Source organism: Gavialis gangeticus, unplaced genomic scaffold, assembly GCF_001723915.1.
Source record: "Gavialis gangeticus isolate Ggan-Ray unplaced genomic scaffold, GavGan_comp1, whole genome shotgun sequence".
NCBI classification, from domain to species: domain Eukaryota; kingdom Metazoa; phylum Chordata; order Crocodylia; family Gavialidae; genus Gavialis; species Gavialis gangeticus.
The window spans coordinates 12,363,398-12,376,034 of record NW_017729025.1 but is presented as its reverse complement, the minus strand read 5'-3'; the positions used below and the strand labels follow the sequence as shown (position 1 = coordinate 12,376,034).

The 12,637-nt window shown below is 46.0% G+C and overlaps 1 protein-coding gene across 2 annotated transcripts in view; it reads right to left on the bottom strand.

The window, feature by feature from the left end:
• Positions 1–1,709: 1,709 nt before the first annotated feature.
• The window catches only part of CUNH14orf37 (chromosome unknown C14orf37 homolog), a 161,427-nt gene continuing 150,499 nt past the window's right edge, over positions 1,710–12,637 (bottom strand). The window contains exons 7-8 of one of the 2 annotated variants that reach the window (XM_019518411.1): positions 8,008–8,142; positions 1,710–7,767 (exon numbers count right to left, since the gene is read on the bottom strand). In XM_019518411.1, the coding sequence (XP_019373956.1) occupies positions 7,699–7,767; positions 8,008–8,142 (204 nt within the window). In that variant the 3' untranslated portion in view covers positions 1,710–7,698. The remainder of the gene's footprint in view (positions 7,768–8,007; positions 8,143–12,637) is intronic. The other variant, XM_019518412.1, reaches the window with a different exon arrangement.

The following is a 12,637-nucleotide window of genomic DNA, read 5'->3' as shown; positions in this document are numbered from 1 at the left end:
TGCATCCTCTGTCACAAGGTTGCCTCCCCCATTCAGGAAAGGACCCACACTTTTTCTGACCTTTCTCTTGTTGGTGACATGCTTGTAGAAACCCTTCTCACTTCCCTTGCTCGCTGCAACTCCAATTGCAATTTGGCCTTCCTGACTTCAGCCCTGCATGCCTGAGCAATACTCGTAGGCTCCTCCCTAGTTGTTTGCCCAAGTTTCCACTTATAAGCATCCTTTTTGTGATTTAGTTTACTGAAGAGTTCCCTGCTAAGACAAGCTGGTTTTCTACCATACTTGCTGGTCTTCTTGCACATCAGGATGGTCTGTCCCTGCACTCTCAGTCAGGCTTTCTTAAAGTACAGCCAGCTCTCCTGGACTCCTCTCCCCTCAGACTGGCTTCCCAGGGGATCCTGCCCATGAGTTTCCTGAGTGAACTGAAGTCTGCTTTTCTGAAGTCATTGCTAGTAAAGCTGGCAGTGAATTTTCTTGTTTTCTCTTGGGGGGAAAAAATGACAAAATTGGAGAAAAAAATAGTTTGTGCTATTTTTTCTATAACATTTTTCAGGTTATTAAAAAAAATCCAAAAGCATTAGAATAGATTTTTTTCCCAAGATTTTGGCAACTGACACTTAAAATCCCTACAGGCAGTTTAGCCAAAAAATGGAGGTTCCCTGTGCAAATGTTTTGATAAATAAACCATTTGCATTGGGAAAAAAATGTTTAGGATGAAAAATGCTTAGGACCAGCTCTTTATTGTCAACGAAATCCCATAGAAGGTGAATGTAGGTGGGCACAGGATAAACCTGAGCTATGACAATTTCCAATCCTAAGCACTCTCACCTATTTTTGTGTGATCAAATAGCACATGCGCAATACTGGCCGTATGCTGGGGTGATGAACAGGCGAAGGTCTGGCTATTTGCCAGCCCCTGACATTGTGCAAGTAGTAAACACTTATGTATGCAACAGCAGACTGATTTAGGAACCAGTCTGAATATTTCTCTGTTCCCTTGGAAAAACTTCTGATTCCTCTTCTGTTTGTACAAAACTTTTGTCTTTCTTTTTATCACCATTCGTGTGTGTGTTACTCACTCTAGGCCTGTCTTCTTTATATAAGAACATAAGAAGTGCCATACTGGGTCAGATCAATGGTCCATCTAGCCCAGCATCTCATCTAGTCCCTTTTCAAACCTGGCTGTACTATCTGTTTCTATGACTTCCTGTGGCCAAGAGTTCCACAAATTAACTGCGCGCTTCATAAAAAAGTACTTTACCTTTTTAGCTTTAAACCTATCTCCTACTAATTCCATTGGGTTCCCCCTGCTCTGATATTCTAGGACTTGGTGAATAACAATCCCCTATCCACTTTGTCCGCATCCTTTATGATTTCATAGACTAGTCTCCAACTGTGGCAAGTAGTAAACACTTGAGCAGAAGAGTATGAGAAGGGAGCACACCTAGACCGATCCATCCCCGTACCCATCCCTTATCAGGCCCTCCCTGGCATTAACCATCTTCAAGAAATATTTGTTGAATCTAGGACTCCCAAAATGCAGCACAAATATTGCTTAGTCTGAGAAACAATTCTGCCTAAACTCTTAGCAGATCTATTAAATGAAGGGATAAAGAAAGCAAAGCACAGCTTGCATCTCAAAATATGCTTATGATACTCGTGCAAAGACAGTAAACTCGACAGACCAAAAATCAGGCTTGTGAGGCACATAAAGTTAGATATGATGGACAGCTTTTATTTTCCAATTGTTTAAATTAACAAAGTGCTACATTCCATAGTTACAGTATGAGTAGTTGTTCTTGTTCAGGATATAAAACCACGATAAAGCACGAGGGACTGCTGTTAGCACTCTATGGAAGCAGTGCAGTCCAAGAAAACCTCACTGGAGGTGACCATCGGGCATTATTGACATTTGAAAATCAGCAGCTGTACAGCGAAGGTACATTTTGTCATTACAGGAATCACACATCAAGCAGGCTTGGCCCTCTCGCTTGAAATGAAGCTCTGAATGTTGACACTATTTGGCGATGCCTACACTACATTCTGGCATGTGATACCATGAAATTTGAAATGGGGCATCTGCTGGATAACAGAAGCCAGCTACTTGTCCTGTGCTGAGTTGAGAGACTGTTATTGCTGCAGCAAAGTAGTCATTGTAGCTGTGCCTTTGTAGCGTGAGGGTTGAGGTTGCACTGTCATGAGATGCCCCAAATGTTCAGGGCTTCTAGCTCACCTGTGCAACATTCAAATGTTGTGTTTGCAGGCGCAGAGCAAGTTCGGTTCTTGTTTAGTGTTAAAATATATGCATTAAAAAAATGGTCTGCTTGTTTGATGAGCGTGCCAGTTTTGTTGCGTACCAACAAAATTGAATCTTTGAACAACTGGAAGTTTCAGGTCTTTCGAGACATGCCCCCAGCATAGCCTCCCCTTAACTTGTTTTGATTGAATTAATCCAGCTTCTAGCAAAACCGGTGTTGCTGCTTGGAAAGTAACTTTGGACTGGAATAACTAGGGTAATTCTAGAGTTACACAAGCACTCACAATTCTAGAGCTAATACATGCCAATGAGCACTGATTTCCAAGGATGCGTACAATTATCATTTGATCCTTGTGACTTCACAGCACAGAAGCTAAAGCATTGATCTTGGAAACTTGGGGGGTGGAGGGGAGGGATGGGGTCCCTTTTATAGGTTAACTGACCTCCTTCTGGGGTTGAACTAGATGACCCTGGAGGTCCCTTCCAACTCTATGATTCAATGATAGTCAGTTGGTCCTATCAGGCTACCTTTAAGTGGCTGCTCCAATGGCTACTGGTTTTAAACCAGGCCCTACATATACATAGACCAGGAGTTTAATGGTTGGTGTGCCTCTGGGATCTGTTCCAACTTCCATTAACTTCATGCAGCACTGGATTGCACTTTGCCTGCTTTTAAAGGGGTTCCATGACTGGAGACCCCAACATGGACCGGATTGTCCCCTTCGCTCCAGTTTGGAGGGGAGCTGGATCAAAAGTTCAGAGGGGCGGGTGAGCCCTGCAGCTGGCTCCTCAAAAGAGATAGTCACTGTCCAAGCACTATGCTCCAAACACCTACCTAAACTGGTGCCACTAAAATACACATGAACTTATACTCCGTGCTTGTAGAATCAGGCATTTCTGAGCTAGATCTCCATTTCCCAACCCCCTGGTTACTTCCTATAGCCATCTGCACAGAGGGTACAATATGTCTCCATAATAGACCATGCATAGTAGACCAGCCTTTACCCATGAGCACCAGGGGTGGAGCATCTCCTTTAACTGAAATCCTGCCTTGGCCATTTATGCCACACCCTTCCTGTTACTTAACCCCCGGGATAGCAGTACTTGATTATCAGACCTGCCTCAAACTCAGTCATTTTCTACAGCACCATGTTTAACTCAGCGGGTCTGCAGGGGCAGAGCAAATAACGTCAGCGCTCTTACTGGGCTGGGCTGGGCTTTCCAACCTACTCTCACTGCCCGGAGGAGATAACAAGAGCTGCTTCATTTACATGCAACACCACTGTTTCCCTGGGCAACGTTCCCTTTAATGCCTCATGTGGTTAACTACATTAGAACAAAGGAGGAATTACTGCCACCGTAAAAAGCTTGTCTTTCTACCTCCAGCTTTTGAGCACAATGAAAGGCCACGGCATCACCCTCCTGGTTTTTTCATTCCATCAAGCTGACAGCTCCAGCTGAAAAGCATTTACCTGGTTTCGGTGCTGCCAAAGCAGTGTTATTCATGCCCCTGGGCTCTCCAGTGTGGCCTCCTCTCCTGCTTTGTCAAGAGAGGCTACAATTTAGTGGAAATCTTGCATCTTCATTCATTCAGATATTGACTGGAACCCACACGGCCACTACACCTTGTGTAAGTGAACCAGGACTAACCAGAGCAGCCCATCGTGGCTGTCCTTCCTGCGGCTGTTATTGCAGAAAGCCCTGCTCTTCCTTATCTGTTTGGGCCTCCCTGATCGAAACAAATTTCTCTTCCTCTCCTCTCCCATTTCTGAGATCAGCTCAGATTGGTCTTCTTTGGCCCAGTGACTAACTTGCTACTTGTAAGACGTGCCCACTGCCTTGGAGGGCTCAGTGCTCTTTACCAAGACTTTCTCCTTTGAGCTGGAAGAATGGTTCCCTGCAGTTTTCTGCTGTGAAGATATTGATCGAGCTGGGTGAAAGTCACTTGGTTTTGTTTCCTATCAGAAGACCCTACCATAAGAACCATCACTTCTGCAAAGAGCCCAAAGACAATGATCTCACCACTGCTCACAGCTTAACTGTGGTGGGGTGTTGGCCAGTAAAGTTTCCCAGTTTGTTAAGGCAGCGACACCTCTAAACCATCTTACACTCCCCAAGACATTTCAGAGAGAGAAGCAAATGGGGGAGGATTGATTCTCCTGGCGTGGGCTAAGCCTGGTTTTGAGGAGAGGAAGAAACTTCTAAGTGTCTGCTAAAAGAAGAAGCACCTTGTATTTGAGGAAGTGCATTTAAATAGCAGTGATATGTTAGGGCTGGGCAGGATCCTTGGCATCCAGACTCTACGGACAACATGCAGCTAGCTGTGAGGGGCAGAGCGACAAGTGAAAGAACCATCAAGTGATTGCTGCCAGGCTCCTGCCTGCTGGGAAGGCATCTGGAGCTGCCTAGCAAGGGAGGCAGATCAAAATCTTCCAGTGGGAAAGGAAGATGTGAGCCCCTCTTGGGAGAGGTTCTGGGATGAAGAGGCTCTTCAGGAAGACACTGACATGCTGGAGGCGCTGGACGCTGCTTGGCTTTGATTCCCCACTGTTTCCCAAGCGTCTGTTGTGAGAAGTACTTGGTGGACCCATGCGCAGTTGTCAGACTGGAAGACTTGCATCAGCAGAAGCATTTCTAGTTGCCCTTATCTGTTCTCAAGGGAAGTCACTATAGTCTGGGGAAGGTATGGTGGCTTTGAGGGATAAACTCTACTGCTTGTTGTTATTCATCGCCACATCCAGGTACAGCATACTGCAGACCACTGACCCTCCTCATCCACACTAAGAGTTGATGCCCTCTCAGAGAAAAGGCCCATTTTTATCTCCATGTTCTATCTACCCACTGGTTCACGCATGAGCTATTTATTCTTTGTCAAGTCAGATCTTCAAAGCATAGCCTTTATCTTGCCTGCATGTGCAGGGTCCTCGTGCTCTCAGCTGTGCCTGCAGATGATAGAATGCATTCACCCAAAAGATAGTGGTTTGCACTGAGTGGGAGCATGGCCATAGAAGTAGGGCAAGGCATCCTTGTCTCCCTAGCTGCTGTACCTGTCAGGAGCCCTGAGGCTCAAACTCAGGTCTTCCAGGCTTGTGGGGTGAAGGCCTGGGCTGCAGTGCCACCAAGCATCCAGCTGGGTGCTGGACCCAGCCCAGCTTGGGTGCTCTCGTGAGGCTCCCGATGTGGGAACATGTGACGCAGGGGCACCAATGAAACCACATGCCTTCTTTGATGGGAGGGCTGTGAAAACCCTCTGACTTCTCATGGGGCCCTTGTCCTGGCAACAGTGTTTACAGACCTGCTATATGGGACCCTCCTGCTTTGCTCCAGCCTCGACCTCTGGCTTGGACCCTAGTACCTCATTTTTGCTTGCCCTATTTTGTGTTTTGAACACTCTGGCTCCTGACTTCCAGCCCAGGCTTGACTACAGACCCATCCTGACGCCCAGCGTGATCCCTTGTACTTGGACTGATACCTGATATTGTGACAGTTGGCCCTTGGCTTCTGATATTGTTGACCCTTGGATACTGAACCCTGAGCATCCACACCTGGGTGGTACCCAGGACAATACCATCCTTTAGGGCCCTTCACAGGTGTAACTTAGACTACGGAGTGCCCTCAGCAAGTCAAGGGAAAGATGGATTAAAATCTCCCTTCTCCCCACTTCCTAATTTTCCTGTGTGCTCCTGGGGTACATAGCTGCAATGACTGCTGTGTCTGATCTCGGCAATCAGCCAGTCCTTTTCACCTTTACAAAGAATTATATCAGACCCCAGCTGTTCCTCAAGCACTTATCTCTTGTACTTTTTTCAATGACATTGAGATATTTAGCTAGATAAATGAGCAGCTTGACCATATCGGACTAATCTTGCCTCTTCTACTCATAGTGGTCAAGATTCCCCGTCTTGGAAAAATGGATTTTGCATAAATGTAAGATTAAGCTGTCCTCTCCCTACTCATTCAACCAAGAAAATAAGGGCCTTCGGGGCATTTCTGATTTGGTTTTTTTTTCCCCTTAACATTCTTGGTTGAATGGCAACATCTCTCTTCTGTTCCGGTCCAGAAACATGCTCTCCTCACTCACTGGGCCCTTTTGAAATCTCCTATCCACGTCAGTACTGCTTGTTCTGGTTAATGAAACAGGCCCCAGCAGCCATTTCAATGGCTTCCTCCTCCTAGCTCAGCCACACTCCCATCTGGAGTCACTTGTGCTGCAGCCTTGACGCCTTCCTGTTTCCGTGTCCTGCATCTTTTCTAATCTTTACCCCATGTGGCCATGTAAGCACAAACATGCCAGCAAAGCCCACCATGCCTAGCTATCACCACCTATTCTGCCTACTCTGCCTGCCAGTCTTGACCTCCATTCATACCTATGTGCCTTTGGTACCCCAGCTGTCACTGCCCTCCTTCCTGCAGCCAAATGTATTGCAGCCTCATATGACAATCTGAATTTGGTCCAAAAGCTTACTACCCACTGGTTAATTCTGTGATAGCAGTTACGATCCAGTTACCAGTTGTAAAAAGGGACAAATGCTAGATTAATACTCATGCCACTTAGTGAATACACCCCTGTATAAGAGTGATGACAGATAACCAGCGTCTTCAAACACACCCTCTAAAAATACAAAGCCTTTTTCTTCTGCCTATTTCTTATTCGTGCTGCACACTGGGGGAGGAAAAAAAAACTAAGAAATTCACTCTATGAGTATCTGAGCATTTGTGTGTTTCTATTTATTGTGCTGGTGCCATGCTGGTCAAGAATGCACTCAGCCTTTAGGCTGTGAATCAAATTTTGATGGTATTCCCATGTGTTTTCCCTAACCGTGAACCATAGCTACCACAAGATTTAAAAAAAAAAAAACGGGAAATTAGGCAGAGAATGTACAAATGAGTCCATAATTGTGTCAATAATTGTACTCTACCTGGATGCCTCTTTGTTGATGAGGGATATGGTTCAAGTGCGTTGTTCGTTAGTTAAGCAGAGCAGCTAATTTTAGCACCAATGAACTCGAGCTCAGGTTATATAACATTTAAAGTTAGCTAACTGGACAGAGGTCATTTGCGGTTAAGATTTCCATCCCCAATTTAGGTGAGAGCAGCAATTATGATCTGACTACTGTCAGCTGGAACAAAAATATTACACTGTGGTAATAACAAAATAATCGTCCATATGTACCGGCTCCGGCTGTAACAGTACGGACTCTGCATTATAATGACGTGCTGTGGGTGAATATGAACTCTCACTACTGTAGAAAAACAAACATCATTGCACATTACATTTAGATACAGCATGCTGTTTTTGCCAGGGTGCAGAAACCACTACCAGTGGCTCAGAGTGGCTGATAGCAGTGATGCAGCAGATATTCATTCCTTTTGCTCCCTTCCCTGCCCTCCCCCACCAAAAGAAAAAGTCATTGGATATCATGACGGCACTGCAGTTTGATTCAAAATTCATCTTCGGAGCTGTCAGCTAAGAGCATTACGCGGTCTTGCATGCTGTTAAATTCCCTCTGCTAGGAAAGAAAGGAAAGGAAAAAAAAATACATTAACCAGCTTTTAAATACAAGAGGGAAACTCTGAATTCCTTGCCCTGCCCCCACACCCCCAGTCAACTCAATACACTATGGAGTATCACCGTTGTTCAAACCAAACACAAGCACCTTCACAATCAAACTGTTTTTTACTGTATGGACCACAGTGGTAACAAGAGAGTGGTAGGCAGCAGATCAAGGTTTTCCTTCCAGTAGTTATACCTTTCTTTTATGCCTTTTAGAGCCATTTCTCCTTCGGCGATTCATAATCTTAATGCTGTAGAGTGCTCCCAGGATAAAAAGGGCTCCGGCTATGCCGACGCCCACAGGAACCAGCATCCCAGACATGTACCCTGCCTACAAGAGAAAGAGACAATCACTGCAATGCTAAAGAGACAACCGGTTCAGAGCTTTTTCCACCAGCCTAGGGCTGCAGTGCATTTGTATGCTTTTTTTCTTCTACAGCATATTGTATCTGGGGTCACAGCACACCTGGAAAACATAGCTATTTATAGGAACTTTAAAAAAGCAGATTGAAATAAATCCTTTGGCATTTTGATATGCACATTTACTGCGCTACCAGACTGGAGCAGATGAAGTCTAGCATCCTGTCTGCAACAGTGACCGGGAAGAATGCATCTGAGGATGCCGCAGGAGTCCTGCAAAAAGCAAGTGAGGGGCAAAAAATGCTCTGCCCCTCTTCCAACTGTTTGTAGAGAAAGAAATAAAATTTTCTCTCTTTCCCATCTCTCTGCACGATTGCCAGTCCATGTGGACATCTGTACTGTGCTCAGCACTACAGCCCTAGAGGATTAGGGCAGGCTAAAGGAGTTCCAGAACAATGCCAACCCTGCCACGCCTCACAGGTATCAAATCCCACCCCACCCCTGCAGAATCAAACCTTGATAGGATCAGGTCCTGCTAGGTTAAAGTCACCATTGTCTTATGTGGTCACAGCTGAATTCACCTGTGGATCTGAGTGATGAATTCATCCCCATGACTTTTAAAGGCTGACTGGGGATTTGAGATTGAACAACTTCATTCACTCCAAGCCCCAAACCCACCACATTCCTGAGGCTGCACCTGAAGAGTCGCAGCTTAAGACTCAGCACTCGCTAGCATTTGCCAGTGACAGTGCAGACACTGCCAATGTCCTAAGAAAAGGAAGAAATGTGGAGCAGAACGGAGGATGCTCAGCTGTGGGACTGGACTCATCATGTGTAAGCACATAAGGGAAATGCTGAGCTGCTAATGGACAACTGTGTGCTGAGCTGGGCACTCCAGCTGCTTCTGTTATGTGCTGTATAATGTGCCAAAAGCTGAGAGACCCTGACACGACATGTAGCTGAACTGCACAGAAACCAGTGGGCCTGCGCTTACCAGAGCTCCACGTTCTGATGGAGCTCCTGCCCTTCCTTTGATACGTGCATTCACTGGCATGTGCCGAATTGGGAAGGTTTCAGATGCACACTCAGCAAGGACTAACCGCACCCTCCCAGTGATATTGGAAAGGGGTGCCTCTGCGCAGGTTGTGTGCAAGGCTGGGGCAAAGAGCAACAGTTGTCCTGGGTGGCTGCAGGTTAGAGCCAGCTCTCACTGCTCCACTATCTCATGTTCTTATTAAAATGAACGAATATGCTTCTTCATGCCATGATAAAAAGAATGTCACAAAGGTGTTGGAAGGAGCCTCCAAACCATCCATACACAATGAAGGTCTCCATGCTGGCTTCAAACACACCAATATGGTGTGGGATGTTGGAGACATCATGAAGAATGGAGTACAGGAGCTATGCTTCATGTGAAGAGTGGGTCCCAAACCCTGCAGGAAAGAGGGAGCTGACTTAATTTAATAGATTTCATATATTTCACAGACATTAGGGCTGGAAGGGACCTTGAAGATCATCAGGTCCAGCCCCTTACCCCAGGGGCAGGAAGTCAGCTAGGGTCAAAGCAAGATAAGCATTCAAACATTTCTTGAATGAGTCGAAAGTAGGTGCCTGCACCACTTCTGGAGGAAGTCTATTCCAGGCCTTGGGGGGCTCAAACAGTAAATAAGTTTTTCCTTGTGTCCAGCCTAAAACAGTCATGGAAGAGTTTATGAACATCAGTCCTTCCTATCCCTTGGGGTGCTCTCAGCTGGAGTTAGTCCAGCCTCTCAGCTGGAATGGTGCTTCTGAAGATGCTGTATTGCCGACTGGCTTTGTTCACAAATCGGGGGGGAAGGTAAAGTCCCAGTCCGATCCCACCCATTTGACTTTGAGCCCAAAGCCTGATTCCTCCAGCTCTGTGCAGGGAAGTGCAAATGTTGTGTCATTCTCCCCCTCCTCCCCATGTTTTAATGGGTTGGGCAATTCAAATAAGGCGGTGTTATTGTCCTGGCAGAATTGCAGCCTGCTGCTCACCTAAGGAGGAAACAGTCACTGTGAGGAAAGCAGCTACGATGTGTTGATTTAGGGCCTGAATCCCCAACACGTTTCTGCTGCTTTTTCTCACCCTTGTACTGGTGAAAACAAAGAGCAGACACACAATGCACAGTGCTACACCAGTGTAGCTTACTAGGATGTGGTGTAGAGCTATCACGGGGAAGAACAGAGCTAAAACAACATTGGCATCAGTTACATCAGTGTAGATGTGTCTGCTTCTATCCCGGGGTAGCTATTTGCTCAATATAAAGCAGCTCTTACCTGTTCCTCCTCCACCTATTTGTGAGACATCGTAACAGCAGCTATCCTTGAGAGAGCAGTTCTGTCCTGTTTGGAAACTGGTGTGGCTCACTTCAGTGTATAAAACTAGTGTGAGTTATACTGGTGTAAGTGTATTGTGTGTCCAGGACCTATAATTCGGTTGTTGTAAAATCAGCCTGTTCGCATTGCTTGGGGATTTATAAATTCATCAGCACCCAGTAAATAACAGGGATGTTGGAAATTGATTTTAAATCCTTTAAAAAAAGTAAGACTTGAAGTGCTTTCTCTTGTTTTATTTCCCTGCTTTAAATGAAAACAAGCCACTGTCAACTGCCCTAAAGCTCAATGTGTGCACAAGATGTGCCCACCTGTGCATACGGACAGCTCTGTACCCTTCCCAATCTGTACATACAAAGGCAAGTGTGAGTACGCACAACTGGTTTACTCATACAAACACCTGCATGCACAAGGCAGAGGCCTGATGAAGATCTGAGATTTTCATTGTTAGCCCTCAATCATTCAGTATCACACACGTTCATCCGAGGGAGCCTAAAGCTACAACAAACTTACACACCCCCCTCTTGACCATGATTGCTGTTTTTCCGTATGCCACTAAGTGGATAAAAGCTATTCAGCAAGCATTGCCCTTGGCTTTAGATGTTTATCTGGAGAATGAAAATAAATGCTTTCACCTAAGAGAGACGTCGGGCAAGTGAGAACAGCTTTATCCATTTCTCACATCATAAACTTCATCACTGGCTTTTACAGGAATTGCTTTTCTGCTAGTAATGGCTTTGTCCCTGCATCCCAAGGCTGGAGGGAGGCATCTGTTGTTTGTTTGTACTTGTTACTCCGCACCTAATTGTTTCTTACCGCACACCTCACATGCACTCATGGAAATTCTCAGCATTAGCATTTGCTTGGAGGGAAGTTAGCTGCCTGCAAAAGGAGGATGGGAAGAAGAGAGTTGAAAGGCTACATTTCAGCGAAATAATGGTGTCTTAGTTGGGTGACCTAATTAATACAGCCTGGATGTTTCTATTCCTGGACCTGTGCTGTTAGTGCAGGCCCAGAGGCGAGGCTGAAATGTTTCCGACAGCATCTGCCCAGTTGTGGTTTCAAGTCCAGAATCAAGTCCGTTCTTTGTTTTATTCCTGATTCTCTAGCCGTGACCTTGTATTTTACCTGGCAAGTCCTAGAGTTTCCACTCACAACTGGATCAGTGATGTCTCCACAGAATGGCTGATCTTATGGGTCAAATGCAGGTGCCACTCCCTACCTGGGGATCCTGGTGTGTGTATCAGCAGAAAACCCACCTTGGGAAGCACCCGATGTGCGCAGCCACTGATCTGTCCCAAGCCCATGGGGAAGAGGCTGTGACTGCTCCCCTGGGTCCACAGAGGAGAGGATTGGTAGGTCTGTCTGCTGTAGAAGATTTTAAAGAAGCCACACATCTTAGTCCCGCATCCTGGTTGCAAGCTGGAAGTGGGACAGAAATCACTGGGGCAAAGAACTTTCCTTAAGACAGCTGGATGAGGAGAAGACAAAGATCCCTCATACACTGCTATGATCTTCAACCACCCCACTGCTGGAGAAGAAGGAGGGGACAAGGGCATCAGTCTAATGACCCATTGCCTGCCCCTCTCCCTGCATTTCCATCACTTCTGTGTGGTCTGGATGTCAGACAGAAGGCTCCTTTATGTGCTCCTTTACACTTGGCTCCCAAAGTGGTTCCACCTTCTCCCCAAAAGACTCCCCCCATGCCCACTTCTCACTGGGCCTGGCTTCTTAGAGAGCAGATGGGCCAATGGGGAATGTGGACATGAGGGAATCGCCACGATAGTCTGGTTAGCAGAGTAATGCAAGACAGAGAAGTTAGCGCCATCACCTGCCTTTATGAGAAGAGAAGGGGCAAACATTCAAACCAGAGCCAAGAGCTCTGAGAAGGAATCTCGACATGAAGAAGGAGTTAGGCGTGGATTTATTTTGCAGAGGGGTTTTAACAAGGTTTTTAATGAGTTTGTTTTCGATTTGGGGGATGACACCAATGTTTCTAAGAAACAATAAGATAACGGGAGCGTGAAAAATTGGCCACCATGCAGTTCTCATTCCCTGCAAGATGTACAAGTCTGAGGGGACCTGCTCTGTAAGGAAGATGCTAGCAGATT